Source organism: Peromyscus eremicus, chromosome 8a (assembly GCF_949786415.1).
Source record: "Peromyscus eremicus chromosome 8a, PerEre_H2_v1, whole genome shotgun sequence".
Lineage (NCBI taxonomy): Eukaryota > Metazoa > Chordata > Mammalia > Rodentia > Cricetidae > Peromyscus > Peromyscus eremicus.
Window position 1 is genome coordinate 37,351,969 of NC_081423.1, and position 18,373 is coordinate 37,370,341.

The following is an 18,373-nucleotide window of genomic DNA, read 5'->3' on the forward strand; positions in this document are numbered from 1 at the left end:
TGCATCTCCTCTCCCAAGTGATCAGCTTCAGGACTTTGGTACATATATTATACACACACACACACACACACACACACACACACACACACACACACGCACACACGCACGCACGCACATACGCCTTGTAGAGGCCTGAGGATGATGTCAGATGTCTTCTTCATTTGTCCTCTACTTTGTGTCATGAGACAAAGTCTCACTGAACCTGAAACTCACCAATTCAGCTGGACTGGCTGGCCAGCGACCCCCAGGGTCTTCCTGTCTCTGACTCCCCAGCATTGAGATTCAGGCATGTGTCAGCATACTTGCCGGGGTTTTGTTGTTGTTGTTTTGTAAACATGGGTGCCAAGGATTTGAACTCGGATCCTTACATATATGTGGCAAGCAGTTTAAGTTGGTAAAGCCATCTTCTCAGGCTCCCCAGTATTTCGTTTTTCTATTTGGCAACTTCACCTTGAGATGAGAGGAGACCTGGGATCAGACAACTCATAGATGCCACCAGCAAGGGGCCAGATGAAGACCAGTGCCAAGGTTGAAGGGAAGCTGGAGTAGAGAGCAGAAGAGGAAATGATTGATATCTGTGGTGGCCATGTGGTCCGCTCTAATTCATTACCAACTTTCCCCGTTCCGATTTCCCCCAGTGAGAGATGGCCAACGACATTGCAGACATGCTGGGCTAGCTACTTAAGTGTGAGAGTCAATTGCTAAATTTCTGCCAGGCTGTTTTGAAGCCACTGGTAGCTTGAAACCTGGTGACAGAGTACTTGCATCATGACACTTTGAAATCACTGCAGGTTAGGACTTAGGCAGTTGTCAATAGTGCTGCTCTGGAATTCTGGGACTTATGGGAAGTGGGCCTAATAGTGTGAGGGACTGGGAGAACATACAGATCTCATTAGGAAAGGGAAATAGAATAGATAGTTCTAGATGGATGGGGTGGGGGCTAGAATAGGAGGATCAAGTGGGGAGGGGGAGGGAGACAGGGACAAGGAGAGAGAACATAGGGAGAGACAGCTGAAGTAAGGGCCACTTGAGGGGTAATATGGAAACCAAATACCATAGAAACTTCCTAAAAAAGTGTGTGTGTGTGTGTGTGTGTGTGTGTGTGTGTGTGTGTGTGTGTGTGTCTGTGTGAAGGTAATCTAAATTAAGCTGCCAAATAATGGAGGAGACAGAGTCCCAACTGGCTCTCTCTTGTCAGCAAATGAAGCTTCCAGTACTGGGATTAGATTACATCTAATTGAATTGTTAGCCAAAAGGGTCCCATGGGAATCCCCAAACAACCCAAGCTGTTGCCAAGACATAGATTGCTCTCCACAAAGTGACAGCAAGGCCCCATTGCTGAAGACAACACCTACACAACTCATCGAACCTGGAGAAGTCGAGCTGGTGCCTACATGGAGCCTTCACCCCTACATTCCAGGTACAGGAAGCTATTTTGTGTGATTCGAAAGAGAAACATAAACGCCAAACCAGCCATAAACCCTTTGATCTACAGTGGTGCCCTACCTGCAAGACATGCTAATGCAATGGTGTCGTGAATCTTGTGGGAATAATCAATCAATATCTGATTTGACTTAATGCCCACTCCACAAGATGGAACCTACACCCAACACTGCTTGGGTGACCATGAACCAGAGACTAGATCACCTTGGGGGCTAGGGTAAAACCAAACAATATTGTTCTAAAAAAAAGATTAGTAATACATGACGTTCTGCTATTCTCATACATCTGTGCCTTTCTCAGCCATCATCAGAGACCCTTCCTCCTGCAGCAGATTGGAAAAAATACAAAGACCCACAGCCAGACAATATGTAGAGAGTGAGAGGCCTTAGAATACTCAGCCCTGAATGGGATGTCTCCATCAAATACCTCTTCTCAGGACTCAGGGAACCCCATGGAAGAGGAGGCAGAAAGAGTGTAAGAGCCAGAGAGGGTGGAGGACACCAAGAAAGCAAGACCGTCTAAGTGAACATGAGCAAAGTTCATGTGAACTCAGAGAGACTGAGGTAGCACGCACAGAGCCCGCATGGGTCTGCACCAGGTCCTCTGCATATATGCTATGGCTTCCAGTTTAGAGCTTTTATGGGATTCTTGAGTGTGCGAATGAGTGGACCTCTGACACTTGTGCTTTTTCTTGGGCTCTTTTCCTTCTGTTTGTTTGTTTGTTTGTTTGTTTGTTTGTTTGTTTGTTTTGTCTGGCTTTGATATGTTAGTTTTTTATTATATCTTATTTTGTTTTAGTGTTATTCCTTAAAAGAACCAGGAAGGAAGGAAGGAAAGAAGGAAGGAAGAGGGGGGAGGGAGAGAGAGAAAGGAAAAAAAGAAAGAGAAGAAAGAAAGAAAGAAAGAAAGAAAGAAAGAAAGAAAGAAAGAAAGAAAGAAAGCCGGGCGGTGGTGGCGCACACCTTTAATCCCAGCACTCGGGAGGCAGAGGCAGGTGGATCTTTGTGAGTTCGAGGCCAGCCTGGGCTACCAAGTGAGTTCCAGGAAAGGCGCAAAGCCACACAGAGAAACCCTGTCTCGAAAAACCAAAAAAAAAAAAAAAAAAAAAAAAAAAGAAAGAAAAAGTAAAAGAAAAAGAAAGAAAGAAAGAAGAGAGAGACAGAGAGAGAGAGAGAGAGAGAGAGAGAAGGAAGTGGACCTTGTGGGGGCAGACTGCGGTAGGTACTGAAATATGTTACCCAGAATGTCCTTCGAGCATCAAGAGCGTGTCCGTGTTTGCAGGCTCTGTTGGAGGATGACAGTTGTTGGCAGGCATTCTTCCTTGGGAATTTCCTGAGCTGAAGAAAATTGTCACATGTGAGGTCATGCCTTCTTCCATGGGCAACTTACATCCAGTTCCATATCAACACAAAGACACACAGGCTCTACTTCCTCACCCTGTCACAGGAAAACTGGCAGGCTGTGCCAGCTCTGGAATTCCTCCCTGGGTCAGCTGAGATACTTGTCATGACTGCCTAGCAGACCGGGTTCTCCTTCGTTTACTCCTGCTACCTCCCCTCCTTCCCATAAACATACTGGGCTTCGTCTTAGGGTCCCGTCTCCAGAGAACCCAGCCTGAGACAGGCAGCTGGATCCTGAATTTAACACATACATATGTGTGTGTGTGTGTGTGTGTGTGTGTGTGTGCACTTGTCAGGGAGCATAGCAAACATGAATAGAAGGGCCCCAAGAGTCTCAGTGTATCTGATCACTGTGTCCAAACGGGAACCTTTGAGCCTTCTGTGTTCAGAGACAGAACTGTCATCTATTAATGGTGCCCGGGCCGCAAACTGTCCCGGCGAGAGAAATGACCTAGAGGTGAGGGGTCATTCCAGCAGAGAGATCTTGAGTGTGGAGAGGAAGGGGGACTGTGAACAGGATACTTGCTGTGTCTGATGGAGCTGTGACTCCAGCTCTCTCAGGAACCTCCTCTCTCAGCTGCGCCTTCCATGCTAGAAGTTCTCTGTCTCATGACCTACCTTTCTGTCGTTCAATAAGTCACTGCCCAAGTTCCCAACTGGTCTCTCCATCTGACCCTTGCAGCTCTGGCTGTCGATCATGTCCATCTATCTGTCCATTTATCTATTTCTCATTCACTGTCATGGACCTTTGATGTCCATCTGTCTGCTTCCCTGTGACTTATGGGCCCTCAACCTGTGAGCTCTAAGGGAAGACACTCCTTCCCACCATGGGGACTCATCTTAGCCGGGAGTCCTAGATCATGGCCCTTCAGTTTGCTCCCAGAGCTCCAGTGTCTGTCTGTCCATGGTGCCCACAGGCACAGGAATCTTTGGAGTAGCCATGGGCCAGGCACAAGCAGAGGTGTGTAGTTCCCTCTTATTTTTACGTTGGTTGGGATGCCAAGGGGACGTTGAGTCCATGGGTCGGGTGTTAGTGTCTATCAGATCCACAGCCCTGGCCCCAAGGCTTGATGGAATACGGAACTTGTGCTTCCATTTAGGACTTGAAAAAGACCATCAGAAAGTGCCTGGAGAGAATCCGGTGGGGGAAGGGACTTGGACTGGAAGTCGGGGTTTCTTAGGGTGTGGGGAGAAAGGGGATGGTGAGTTATCTGTTGTTATGTCATTTCTGACTTGGAGCTATGGCCCTGGGAGCAATTGCTGTCTCCCTGGCCACCGCTCCCAGCACATGACCTCACCCTGGCTAGAGGAAAAGGCTGGGCAGGTGCCAGGAGAGCTTGGGGCTGCCCCAGCTTCTGGGCTGGAGGAAGTGTGACAGATTGCCAAAGAGCTGGGCTTCTCTCCATCCTGCTGCTTCCTTTGAGGTGGTTCCCAGGTTCACTAAGTGGGAAAAGAGCTAGCTGTGGGCTCCGGGCCCAGAGCATCCTCCTGGCTCACCTCTCACGTGCATAACAGCATCCTGTCTGTGTTCTAGTACCCTTTCAGAGCTCCCAGGAGGCTTTTCCCCAAAGGACATTTTCTTTCTGTTAAAAAATTTTTTAAAATGTATCCCCCACAAGCCTCCTCTCTGTTTACTTTTCACTCATGCCGAAGTGCATGTGTGGAGGTCAGAGGACATCTTTGGTTCTCTTCTTCCACTACATGGATCTTGGAGAACTGACTTCCAGTGGTCATGCTTGGTAGACAGCATTTTGCCTGCTGAGCCATCTTCCCAACCCACAAAGAGCATTTTCTAAACCTTGGAAGCTTTACATTACCTCTCCTGTCCTGTTTCCCTAAGATCTGTGAGTGTTTCTTCGAATCAGAGGCAAGGAAAGGCTTATTTCCTCACTGGGAAATAGCCATATCTGGAACCTAGAGGGTGAGAGCCTCCTCAGACCTGAGGAATAGGGCAGAAACCCCTCATCCCCAGAAAATCAGGTGGCAGTGCACCTCTGGGACCAGGAACGAGTTCCAGAGTGGATGTTGAGGAAGCAGTGCCCAGTGGGACATCTCTCCACCTTCCTGGATCTTACTCTGTCTTCTTAGGAGCCAGATGTCAGCTACTTGGCTGGAGTACATTCCAGGCAGAAGGGCCAGTGAGCAGAACTGTGGCTGGCTTGTGTTCTGCGGCTCAGGGCTAATGTGAGGCGACAGGGTGGTAAGCAGTGGGACTGTGGGGGCCGGAGTGGGAGAGCAGTGTCTTATGCCAGGTCAGAGTTCACCCTGAGTTAGCAGGCAACCCAGTGTGGCAGTGCCCTAAAATGTGAACATCTCCAGGGTTCAGAGTCCCACAGTGCCCGCCATGGTCCCTGATATTCCACAGGTGTCCATGAATACTTCCAGGGTGAATTAATGGGTGGCAGCTGTGGAGAGGAGAATGGGAGGTGTGAGCCTCTGAAAGTCTGAGGTACCTGCATTCGTGAGGTGAGTTGGAGTAAGGCCATAAGGACAGAGAGAAGTAGGCAGAGGTAAAAGAGGCCAGGGAAGTGAATGCATCAGGACACAGTAGGGCACTGACAGGGGACTGTGACCGCCAGCCTCCCAAGAGGAACCCGGGACTGTGCCCAGGGGCTCTGTCCCTTGGCGTGGTCTCTCTACATAGCATAGAAGCAGGCTAATTTCCCTGGAGTCTCCCAGAGGCTCTGAGGCCTGAACCTCATCAACAAAGGTCCTACGAAGGCCCTAGCAATCACTCGTATCCATGTCAAGGGACCCTGTATGAACCCTTTTGACCTCCCATAAGGAGATTTTGGGAATGAAGGTAGCATCTTCCTAGCCATGAGATTGAAAGGGTGGGTATGGGCACTAGCAAACCATAAACCACCTAATCTGTCTCTAGATACTGTGTACACATCACCTTGGCCTGTAAATCTTGCTTCCCAGGGCAGGCCTGGGATACGAGTTAGGGTTCAATCGGATTTGTGTTTTGTTTCCTGACAGTTGGAATTGTCAGAATGTTGACAATGATAGACAGTGGAAAGGAACCTTCCTAGTGATATAAGGGTGCTTGGGAAGCAGCCTGTGAAAAAGAGAGGAGACCCAATGTTGGAGATGGGTAAGCAGTGTCTAGCCAAAAAATCTTGCTTCTCAAAGTCTGCCTTAGAAAAATGTTTAGTGCCCTCTCTTAAACCTAACGTGCATATATTGTGACCAGCAGTTCCACACCAAACTCAGAATTAAAACAAAGAGTGGAAACACTAAGGACCCAAACACACGTACAGAATGCCCAAGGTGACTTTATTATTAGCCGTAGATGGAAACAGACTAACTGTCCATCGACAGTAAAACGGAGAAATAAACTGTGAGATAGTTGGCCTGGTGAGATGGTCGCTTGCCACCAAGGCTGAAGACCTGAGTTCGGTTCCCAGACCCCATATGGTTGAAGGAAAGAACCTACTCCCACACGTTGTCTCTGACTACACAGTGGCACACATGTAATCCTCCCACACTAAATAAGTAAACGTAAAAAAATTAGAATTGAGTAAATCGTGGGATGGTTGTATAGTGTGATACTACGTGGTAACAGGAGCTCAGACCCAAAAGACAATATGAGCTCAGGCTTCCGCTGAAATGAAGACCAGGAATATCAAAAACTGTTTCATGATGGGATAGTGGAGGCACTTAGTGGCTGCTGGGAAATGTTCTACTCTCTGGATGTTGGTTCTAGGGATGTGGATATTTGTGAAAAGTCTAAATTGTGCACATTTTACAGACTTGATTGTATACTGATGATTGACATGTAGAGCAGTGTGTAGCAGGCCAGCTTCCCCCCGGGATGAGGCCCAGGTGGCACTGATCTCAGGCCCCGGGCTGCTTGCTCACGGTCCCTCAGAGGGAAAGGGAAAGGGAAAGGGCCGCTGTTAATCCTTGCAGGTTGACAGAGCCAGTCAGTTTGGTGATAACATCAGTGGCAGCAACACGAAACTGTCTCACTCCTCACATCTCAAACCACAGTGAAAAATACCCCCGAACCTGCAGCTTTCCGGGCAGCTCGGGTCTCAGGGTCTCTTCACAGAAGGGAAATTGGTCATCCATTTGTGAGGGCGAGGCCTGCACCCAGCAGCCCTCCTGAGGGCCCACCAAGGGGGCTTCTATGGGCCAGGCTAAGAATTCTGTCTGGCTCACCTCCTATGTTATTCTGAGGAAGTCCCCATCTCTCTGAGGTGTGAAGGTGGGGAGCTTCTAGAGAATGTAGGCCCAAAGTCTCCCCTGGGCCGCGTCCCTATCCTCGGGCCTGCTGTTACTCAACAGCCCTGTGTGCTATGAGTGTGTGGCCTCCCTGTGCCTGCACTGGGCGCTCTCTCTCTCTCTCTCTCTCTCTCTCTCTCTCTCTCTCTCTCTCTCTCTCTCTCTCTCTCTTTCTCTCAGTCACTACAGCTTCTAGGCCTCTTGTGTCAGGGTGGGCTGGCTGGGGCTGGGGCCCCTCCATTTATGCCTGTACCCCACCACACATATAAGAAACATGAGGCCAGAGATCAAAATCAACCCAGTATGTCTTAACTGAAACAGTGTGGAAGGTTCCAGGTCAGGAAGTGCTGGATCCATAATGATTGATTGGCATGTGCCTCAACACAAACCTGCAGCTGTGTGGATACAGTCTGTGCTTGATCCCTGTGGTCCTGCCTCTGCTGTGTGTGTGTGTGTGTGTGTGTGTGTGTGTGTGTATACACGTGTGTGTGCAGTCTCAAGTAAGGGCCAGAAGTTGATATCCAATGTCACTCTACACCTTATTTTTTGAGACAGGTAACTCACTGACCACGAAGCTATCTGATTGGCTAGACTGGCTGGCCAAGAGTCCCCAGCATTCTCCTGTCTCTGCCTCCCAGCATTGGGTTTGAGGTTACATGAGCACTGAGGATCTGAACTCCGGTCCACATGCTTACCTGGCAAGCATTCTACCCACTAAGTCGTCTCCCTTACCCTGTCCTCCACTTCCTTCAGACAGACTCAGGCCACCAAACACCTATATATGCAGGCAGCCAGGGATCACAAGAAGGGCTCAGGAACACAGCACACCTGGTTTCCAGGGCCAGTCCAGAACATTTAGAGCCTGGTGCCACAGGCCACATGGGCAGCCTGAGGGCTGTCAGCACCTGAGATTCTGGTGGTGGGGAGGTAGAGGATGCCAAATGACACCTCGCCCCTCTTCCAGGTACACTCCAAGGATGGTGCTGCCTACTACCAGTGAAGAGCCAATTAACCTCTTCAGTGTCCAGGCTGAGGGGCGTCTTGTCTCCTGCCCCAGTCCTTTGGGAGGATCTGTTACATTAGCCATTGCAAGCTCACCTCAGCATCTTGGCTGAACGACTCATTTGGGGACTCTTCAGATGCTATGCAGGGATGTTGAAAATGCAAATTTACTATGAGCAAAGGGAAAGTGATCCAGTGATGTCCACTGACCTTGGACGCAGCATCTCTCCCCAGGAAGTCATGGAGAAAGGTCTCTTCTCGCCTCTCCTCACATCTTGTCCCAGTTCCATCTCTTGGCCCATGTGGGGTCATTTCAGCGTGGGTACCATGTTGGGCCTTTCACAGCAGCCTCTCTGAGTTGCCATGGTAACCTAGTATCTGTTCTAATTTGGGGTTCTGTTGCTGTGATAAACACCATGACCAAAACCAACATGGTAGAGGAGTTTATCCTGTTTACAGGTTGAAGTCCATCACTGAAGGAATCCAAGGCAGGAATGGGAGCAGAGACAACATTGCTTACTGGCTTGTTCAGTTACCTTTTTTATTCAGCCCAGGCCAACCAGGGGTTGCCATCATCTGTCTGGGGTGGGACCTCCTACATCAATGGGCAATGAAGAAAATACCCCATAGATATGCCCACAGGCAAATTGAGAGAGGCGTTTCCTCAGTTGAGGTTCCTCTTCCCCGGGTGCATGAAGTTGGCAACCAAAATTAGCCATTATAGAGTCTATCATTCTGTATCCTAGACAGACAGATTGTCCCTTCTTGTGGGTGAATCTTCCCTCCTGTGTTACCTCTCTGTGACCACACTGTGTTCAAAGACTGCATGAGGCTGTCCATGGGTTGGTCCAATTCTCAGGCCCATCATAAGCAAGGCTCCTATGGCTACTCTCATGGATTTCTTAGAGTCCTGTTGATAACTGTGAGGAAAAACACCCAGGAGGCCTCTGGGGTGAGTGGGGCTATTCCAGTATTCTAGAAAGTCAGGATAAGTGGATGTGTCTGTCTCTCAGCCAGCCAGCCCTACTGTCCCTCCTGGGCTCGAGATGGGCTCAAAGAAGCCAAACACATTTCATCTGAGCCAGGCCTACTCTTGGGTGCCACCTATAGAAGCTACAATTTTATCCTGGTCCCTGGCCTGTTAGGGAAAGGAAGTGCCCGGGGCTTAACCCAGACCATGTCAGGTCAAGGTCATGTTTTGTGGACTGAGTATCCATCCCAGAGTCCCAGCTTTTCACTAGAGCAATGTCTTCTTAAACCCAAGTGCAGGGAGCTGTGGACTCAGACGCACGGCTCTCGGGAACAGTACCCTTATGTGTGCAGCCCCAGGATACTTCCCACCACCACATGCAGAGCTGAGCCTACCTAGAGGGAAAACTGTGGCGCGTAGAAAACCCAAGAGACCCTCCCTGCAGGACCTGTCTCTTCGTGGGTGGCTGTCCGGTGACTTTGACTAAGGACTTGGGATAGTTCATCCCCTTTGTACCTGTGCCTTCCCAGCTCCACATGCTCTCTGACCTCAGTGTCCCCTGAGTGAGCCTGATGCTCTGCAGCAGTTCAGCTTGACTGAAGCTCTTGGACTCAGGCTGAGGTGTGGCCTCCAGTGCTGAAGTTCATCCTACCTTTGTGAACTCTGTAGCTAAGTGACTAAGGGATTCATCCAAGGTCACTTAGCAAACAGTGGAGGTGACAAGTTCCCAATTCCATTACAGGTGCCTCAGGCTTTGTCAGGAGTTCAAGGTCAGAGAACCCATACACCAACTCACAGGAAGCTAATGACATAAAGGAGTGGGTCCTGGAAGGATGTCCCAGCAGCCCTAGGCAGACTTGACTGCTAGTTACAGAGGAGCGGCCTTAGGAATGCTGAGTATCCGTGCCATTCACTCAAGAGCTCACAGCCTTTAGGAGCCAGACCACGTCTTTCTCCAAGCTGAAACCAGCCTTGGCCCCTGGCCCTGTAGCAGCCCCGGACACCTGACCCAGAGCCACAGGATTGTCTCCTGTATTCTGAGATACCCAGACAACTTTGCCTGGGCCCATTTCTGATCTCTAGCCTTTGTGGTATCTGGTATCTCCAGACAGAGATGAGAAGTTGTGGCCCAGCATCCATTGGCAGGGATGGCAGGTGTGCGGATGGCCTTCACAGCTGGACACAGCCTGTCAGGAGGCAGGTATTGTCTCATGGCAGCTAATTGCACTTCGGGATAAGCAGAGCCTTTTCTATTCTAGCTTGTTGAAGCTCTGGTCTCAGAGCTTTGGGTTGTGGGAAGCTGTTTGAATTGTAGGGTAATCCCAGGCATCCCCAATGAACTGTCCAAATGATTAGGGTGAGGGCTGGTGTTGAGGGTGGGGGTTAGAGTTTGGGAGTTCTATCTACCAGCACTTCAAGACCTAAGCAAAACTGGCTGTGGGTGTGGGAGATGAAAGTGTTAAGGGTCAAAGATAAGATGTCATACCAGACACCCAGGAAGTGTTGGGAGGGTGTGTTGGGAAGTGTTATATAGGCCAGATGAGGGGCTTTTACTCAGTGGGTAGATAACCCTCTTCTGGTGCTGGGAGAGCTGGGGGTGTAAGGATTCCTGAGCTCTGTGGACATCCTTTCTGGCCAAGTCCTACACTATACCTAATCTTCAGTAGGTAGCATGAGAGTCTCCCTGGCCCCACTCTGGGTCAGGGACAAGTGGAGGTGGATCTGTGGAGCTGCCCAGGAGCCGTAGTTGAGAACAAGGGAGGAAATGATTTAAGCCATATGTTTCATGCTTGGGTCTTGGAGGTGGGTAGGTATTGGGCTGAGAAGGAGATTCTGGGAAAAGATCAGATTTGGATCAGATGAGGGAACAGGAAGCAGTCAAAGGAGTACTTCCTGTGTGGAGGACTCCAGGTCAAGTGCTTCATGATGAAAGTGTTTCATGCTTCCTCCCTCTCCCTCCCAGTCCATGAGGCCCCAGGCAAGGCTGTACCCAGTTTTTTCACACTCAGGCTTTATTGAAGCAGCAAGCACTAACAGATAAGTTACAGATGTGTGGTCTTAGGTATTCTCCACTATGGCTCACCCACAGCCTCGTCTCCCAGCCAAGCACCAGACTCCCATCTCTTCTCTACCCATTGCAAATAATTTCTGAGACCCCTCCAACCCCATTTCCTTCAGCTCCAACCCCAGGAAAAGATGGAGCCCCAGAAGTTGCCCTTAGTTTTCTGACATGATTTCCATCCTTCTATGGAGATGATAACTCTTCTTTTTTTTTTTTTCTTTTTTTGTTTTGTTTTGTTTTTCGAGACAAGGTTTCTCTGTGTAGCTTTGCGCCTGTCCTGGAACTCACTCTAGCCCAAGCTGCCTTGAACTCATAGAGATCCACCTGGCTTTGCCGCCCGAGTGCTGGGATTAAAGACGTGTGCCACCACCGCCCGGCTGACAACTCTTCTTTTTTTTTATTTTTTGGTTTTTCGAGACAGGGTTTCTCTGTGTAGCTTTGCGCCTCTCCTAGAACTCACTTGGTAGCCCAGGCTGGCCTCGAACTCACAGAGATCCACCTGGCTCTGCCTCCCAAGTGCTGGGATTAAAGGCGTGCGCCACCACTGCCCGGCACTGACAACTCTTCTTAAGGCTTCCTTGAACTTTGAGAAATCACTTTGCTCAGTAATACAGTCCTCTGGTGGATCTGAAGGCTGGAGGAACACATGATCAAAATCATCTTCTTCACAGGAAAAAAACAAAGGAAACTTGCCTTGCCAGCCACAGGGGAGTAATTCAGGGAGACACCCCCCCCACCCCCCGTGTCTGAGCATGAGTAGGGAACCACCTATGACATTGAGATCTAGAGTCTGAGGACCAGAGCGGTGGGAAGGAAGCAAAGAATGTGATGCAGATCCCATGTGCTATTCCAGATAAGGTCTCGAGGGTGAGAAAACAGGGGTCCGTGGGACCATGCAAGCAAAGAGAGCACAGCTCAGTCGTGTCTCTTCATGTTCCCCCACACTGCAGTCTCCTCAAGGCTCTCCAAGGGGCTCTTCAGCCCAGAAGAGGCCTCAAGGGTGTAGCAACCTGGAACGGGCTTGGTTTTCCTTTGTCCAGCTGAGTCAGTGACCAACCTGTTTGACCTGTCTCAGACCTGCCCCACCTGGATCCTGGGTAGGACACAGGCAGAGACCCCCAGAAGTATCCTTGAATTGACCCCCCTCCAACTCCGTACAGTTTTCTACTCCCCATTCTCTAACCTGTCAACGAGGAGATTTCTTTTGGCTTTGAGATGATCCCAAAGGATACCTGTATGGCTTGAATCCCCCACCTTGGGAGAGGCAAGTAGTGTTCAAGGACCTCTGTCTCTCTGGATCCCATGCTGTTGTGCAAGCAAATGGAGTCTCAGGTTCCCCTCAAAGCAAGCAGCAACTTACTTCCAGCTTTATGCAGATTTCTGTGTGGAGTTTCATGTCGTTGTAAATTTTTGTTGAGTGTGGGTCCTGCTTGTCATATCTATCAGACAGCTCCTTCAGGGTAGAGGTGAAGTCCTTTGTAAACTTTCCATAGCAAAGCTCCTAAAACAGGGGTAGAGGCACCTGGGTGGTGGGCCTGCACCGCAGAATACTAGCAGACACCCTTCTCACTCACCCCTGCTCACCCTGGACCAAAGACCTTACAGGAGACTTGTGGATCCTGCAGGCTATGCAGTGGAAGTGATGGATACCTTCATCTCCCCTTGGGATGGCTATGTTGGGAGGGTGTCTGGAGAGGCTGGCAAAGTTCGGCACTTGGCCACTGGCTTGTCGATTGACTGAGCCAGAGGTTCTGTTCTCCAATCCTCAGCATTTCTCATTTTTATCTCCACCCTGTTTGCTGATCAAGGTAATCCCTCTCTCCCCATTCAGCTGTGGGCATAAAGGTCGAAGGCGTTAGACGCTTCTTACCTTACTGGTGTTCTGGGGTCTACTGAAGTAGGCCCGCAAATAAGAGAAGTTGGTCGTGAAGGGTCACAGGCGTGAGTGTGCGGGGATTGATGGAAAGTCAGACCTATGTGGTAAGTCTTCTAGTCCTCAGACAGTTCTTGCTCAATATCAGCACAGAGAGTCACGTGATTTTTCTGGAGAGCCAATGGCAGCTACCTTTGTTGGGGCACAATGCCTTTCTGACCCCCAAAGTACAAAAGCCAGGAACATACACAGATGCATAGTCTCAGAGGTGACTCACAGCAAATCTACGCTTGGCTTGTTTGACAGCATTTCAGTGGAAGGGCACCTACATATGTGCATATGAGTCTAAGGAAGTGTAGATGCCGCTTATCAGTTACCAATGGCTTCTGAAGAAGACAGAGGGGACCTTATTGCTCCATGGATTCTTCTCTTTGCTGAGATTCGGGATTGCTCTAAGAATTTTTATTTGCAATTGCAAATGGTGTCATGGCCTTTTTGCCTGAAGCAGATGTCTGGCTGGGACTGAGCCATCATGCTCTGCAGGCTGGAGCACAGGGATCGGTGGGTGATCACTGCATCCTAGCACCTGCAGGGACCTTAAACAGCCAGCTTCCTCAGGCCACTGCAGGAAGAAGGCTGGTCCCACTGCCCAGTCCCCAGCTTTGGGCACACACTCACTTCCTGGTGGTCCTGACAAGAAACACAGGGTAACAAATTGGGGACAAGATCTTCAGCCTGGTTGTCAAGCAAAGACAGGATAACTGCATTTCTTTTATCCCCAAGGCTCTGGGTTTTAGTAGAAAATACCAATGAGAGTCAAAATTTAATGGAAAAATAAAAACCTAATAAGAAAAGTGTCACCTTATAGCTCTGCCCCAACATACACCAAACTGACATTCTGACTGCTAAAGATTAAGATCACCCACTTGGGGGAAAGTTGGGTGAATATGCTGAGCTCTGACCCCTGTGGTTTGGTTTCTTTTTCTCTGAACAGTTAGTCTATTTGCTGATTTACTTTAAGTGGTTGAGGCCCCAAGTGTGAGGACAGAATAGGGACACAGAGTCCATGGTCTCAAAGGGAGACTGTAGTTTTGCTGGATGCCAGGGTTGACTTGTTTAGACAGTGACCACCAACACCAGAAGCCCCTTATCTCCTAGAAAGGATGACACCCCTTCTCTGGGCCAGGTCTGTGAACCAGTTACTTCAATATCCTGGTGAACCCTGAGTCCTTTCTCTGGAGCAGAAGCTCTTGAGCACCCCAGAAGTTCTACCAAGGCATATGAGTACTGTACCCAGGCCCATGCTGTACCCAGGCCTTGATCTCACCTCCCTCTGACCATGACAGCAATGGCCCCTCATCAATTCCCTACCCCAGGAGCTACCCCACCACCACCTACCACCCCAATTCCTCCCCTCTTAAAAATAAACCAGATAACCACACAAACACAAGTTCGAATAATTTATTATTAGGGTAATAGACATCCTGAATAAATACAGTTGTGAGCTTAAATAAATAAATAAATAAATATTTTTAGAAAATATATAAATATATAAATAAATATTACTGGTCCCCATCGGTAGAAAATCCCCCTCATTTGTCCCCCGCTGCTGTGACAGAGTCAGCATTTTCAGAGAAGGTCTGTACTGCCCCCTGATGTCGCTGTGGCCCACCCTCGGTCCCTTCGAGGCAGAACTCCTGCTTTCCTGGCTCATTTTGCAGGGAGCAAAAGCAGCAATCTGAGAGGTTGGATCCGAGCTGGCCTGGGCCGCCTCATTTCTGGACTGGCTTCCAGCAGTCAAAGGGAATGTCGAACAGAAAGCCTTTAAGGTTGTCTACAAAATCCTCATATGTGGTGATGTGTGTCTTACAGTCATTTTTCTGAAGGGGATAAGGAAGAAAAGAAAAAAAAAAAAGCACTTGAGTCCAGGTGAGTGGGTGACACAGGGAAGTAGCTGTGTAGTTCTTTGTACCACTGAGAACTCAGAGGCCAGAAGCCCGTTTGAAAGGATCAGGTGACTATACCGCTGCCTGGGTGCTGCCTAGGGCATGCACAGATCTGCCGATGGCATCCAGGGACTGTGCCCTGACAGAAGGCCTGCCCCGTCTTTAGATTCATGGGGCAGCCTCTTTGGTTCCAGGTGAGAGGCAGCCAGCCAGCTGGAGGCATCTCCTCGCCTCTAAGGAGGCGCAGGACTTACTCTTCCATGAGGAAAAGAAAAGGGGAATATTTGGGGTGTCTGCCCGTTCTAGGAGCCCCATCCCTGTATCCATGGAATATGGGCACCCCACAGGAAAGCCCTGTCAGGAAGTGGTGCCTACGTGCTAGCTCTTCTGGGCTTGGACAAGCTCTGAGTTTCCTCGGGTTTGCCTCACCTCTGACCTCACGCCTGATAATGACATGTATGACAAGGGCGGGTGGTTCCTGCTCCTGCCGGGAGCAGCGGGGCTCTGCTGCTCCTCAGCTTAGCCTCTAGGGATGAACAGGAGCCATGGCCTGTTCTTGAGGGGCTCCTGTGACCTGTCCAATGACACTTGTCAGGATCCTGAACAGCCAGAGGTCCCTCCTCACTGGCCTTACCCTCCCAGACTGAAACAAAACAGTCCTGCTTTGGGACCCTAATGCTGTGCACTCACCGGGGTTGTGGGGCAGTTCTTCTGGTAGTGGCTGGCCATCATTTTCAAGGTGCCCTTCAGTTTGGTGAGGTTGCCCCGTAGGCCCTGCTCGTATACCCTCAGGCGGGCCTGCACACATGTTGGCCTCTGCGAGAAGTATCCATTCATTGATAAGCAAAGGCCAAGTGCTCACCGAATACAGGCTACTTTCTCTTCACTCCTTTATGTTCCCACCGAGTGGCACAGGATGGGTCTAGTCATGACACTGTCTAACCACTGCCCTTCTCCCTGCCCGGCCCAGGTCACTTTGAGCTGGCATGGCCACATTCTATAGTCTGCTACCTCAAGAGATTCCCAGTTCCGAGACCCCTAACTTTGCAAGCGAAGGCCACTTGCTACTATTCTAGGAGAAGGGGCTGGATAGAGTGGGGAAATCCCCCAAGCCTCTTTGTGGGCGAGCCTTGTTCCAGAAACCCCTCTGTACCCCCTCTGTCGTCAATATCCTCTCTCCATGGTCAAAGGGCACAGTGAAGACTTCGAGGTAAACAAGACCATCTCATAAAGTGACTCTCACTTTCCCATCATCCCCTGCAGATCCCCGACCTTTGAATGTTAGCTCTGCCCAAACTTATTGCTCAGTTGATAAAAGACTGCACATGACTGCCCGCCACAGGGGCATGGCTGTGGACGATAAAAGCGTGCACATGACCTCCGCAGAGGAATGGCTATGGACATCTTGACTACCCAGACTCTGCCCCCTCCGCCCAGCAGTCAGCTGACAGGAGTTAAGACAACCTTGCAAAGGACTATTTAAAACAGCTCTGCAGGGACCCTGGGAAGCTACATCAGAGGGAAGCAGCTTACCTGGACAGAGAACTCCTCAGAGACAATTTCCACATCTTCATTCTGTAAAAGGAAAGGGCCATGTTACCAAGCTGACAGGCACGGGCCAGCAGGTGGTCTGGAAACAGCCAAACCCTCTCCCTCACTCACCTCCATGTCAGGCGTGTTATTCAGGAGGCTCAGGGCTTCTTTGATGGCATCGACATGATTCCAGGGCTGGGTGACAGGAGCGGGTGAGCGAGTGGGTGCAGAAAAGCTACAGACCACAATGCCAAGGAAAAGTAAGATCTGCAGCCACATCCTCCTCAGGACCTTAGCCTTTCTCTCTGAGTACTGGGCTCACTGCAGAAGAGCTCTTATATACACAGTTAGAGGAAATGATTAATGGTGACCACAGAACTCCAGGGGGGCGGGGGAACTACCTGAGTTGTGGAATCTCCTGTCCCTTATCAGCTACACATGGGGCCAGTGAGCCTTCCCCCAGGTTGTCAGGCTTGGGGGTTTTCATTAATGAGCCCTTCCAAGAACTGGCAACCCACCTGCCTGCTTCCTTGGGGGGCTCTCCCACCCTGCCTGGGCAGTCTGACCCAGCCTCTGGCTATCCTCTCCTTCTGAGGGGCCTCCAGGCAAATTTGGACTTCCTGGCCTGGAGTGGCTGGGGCGGGGCTTGGCAGACAGGAGTGGGGCTCCTGTTTGCATCCCGCCTGCTGTCCCTGGAGGCCTCAAGGCAAGCCGTACCCTCTCTCTGGAATGGTGGCTCATTCCAGCCCCAGCCCTGTCCCATTCTCTCCCCAGCCTTCTTCTGAGATTTGGACCTCTGGAATGGTGGCTCATTCCAGCCCCAGCCCTGTCCCATTCTCTCCCCAGCCTTCTTCTGAGATTTGGACCTCTGGAATGGTGGCTCATTCCAGCCCCAGCCCTGTCCCATTCTCTCCCCAGCCTTCTCCTGAGATTTGGACCTCTGGAATGGTGGCTCATTCCAGCCCCAGCCCTGTCCCATTCTCTCCCCAGCCTTCTTCTGAGATTTGGACCTCTGGAATGGTGGCTCATTCCAGCCCCAGCCCTGTCCCATTCTCTCCCCAGCCTTCTTCTGAGATTTGGACCTCTGGAATGGTGGCTCATTCCAGCCCCAGCCCTGTCCCATTCTCTCCCCAGCCTTCTCCTGAGATTTGGACCTCTGGAATGGTGGCTCATTCCAGCCCCAGCCCTGTCCCATTCTCTCCCCAGCCTTCTTCTGAGATTTGGACCTCTGGAATGGTGGCTCATTCCAGCCCCAGCCCTGTCCCATTCTCTCCCCAGCCTTCTTCTGAGATTTGGACCTCTGGAATGGTGGCTCATTCCAGCCCCAGCCCTGTCCCATTCTCTCCCCAGCCTTCTTCTGAGATTTGGACCTCTGGAATGGTGGCTCATTCCAGCCCCAGCCCTGTCCCATTCTCTCCCCAGCCTTCTTCTGAGATTTGGACCTCTCACAAGCCCATCCCATTATCTAATTAGATAAAGTCTAGCCAAATGGCACAGTTCTATGATGGTCTCCACAGACTCCCACTGCGGACACAGAGTCATGGGCAAATTTGGCCCAGTCAAGCCTCCCGGCCACCCCCATCGCCCTGACCTTGAGAGCAGAGGGAATGACATCGAAGAGTATAGAAGCCAGCCAGACTACAGCATGTTCTCTTATGGTGCCATCCCAACTGACTTCTTAGGATCCCAGTTTACAAAGGCATGTTCAATCCTAAAGGTTCACAGCGTGGCTGGAGCTCCTGGCTGGGGCAGGTCAAGCCCCCCAGTCTGACCGCTGATTCTGGCCCTCTGAGTTATGTGAACCTCTTTCCCCTCTTCAGGTCAGCCTGCCCCTTCAAAGAGGGCACGCCACTGCTATCGGTCCCACCTGGAGCCTCTGAGGCTGACTGCAAGATGGTAGCTGCCGGGTATCGG

At 50.4% G+C, this 18,373-nt stretch overlaps 1 protein-coding gene and 1 long non-coding RNA gene across 3 annotated transcripts; both read right to left on the reverse strand.

The window, feature by feature from the left end:
* Positions 1–291: 291 nt before the first annotated feature.
* LOC131916031 (uncharacterized) lies at positions 292–8,427 on the reverse strand. Its single transcript, XR_009380491.1, has 3 exons — positions 8,286–8,427; positions 2,682–2,780; positions 292–540 (listed from the first exon to the last, which is right to left on the reverse strand). It is a non-coding gene; the product is annotated as an uncharacterized LOC131916031 (long non-coding RNA).
* A 6,325-nt stretch (positions 8,428–14,752) lies between these two features.
* Positions 14,753–16,738, reverse strand: Csf2 (colony stimulating factor 2). Of its 2 annotated transcripts, none has more exons than XM_059269918.1 (4): positions 16,589–16,738; positions 16,460–16,501; positions 15,617–15,742; positions 14,753–14,860 (listed from the first exon to the last, which is right to left on the reverse strand). In XM_059269918.1, exons 1-4 carry the CDS (start codon positions 16,736–16,738, stop codon positions 14,753–14,755), a joined length of 426 nt encoding a protein of 141 aa, XP_059125901.1. The 2 variants fall into 2 exon arrangements, with proteins under 2 accessions (XP_059125901.1, XP_059125900.1); XM_059269917.1 differs by having other exon boundaries at positions 16,460–16,494; positions 16,573–16,738.
* Between the last annotated feature and the right edge of the window lie 1,635 nt (positions 16,739–18,373).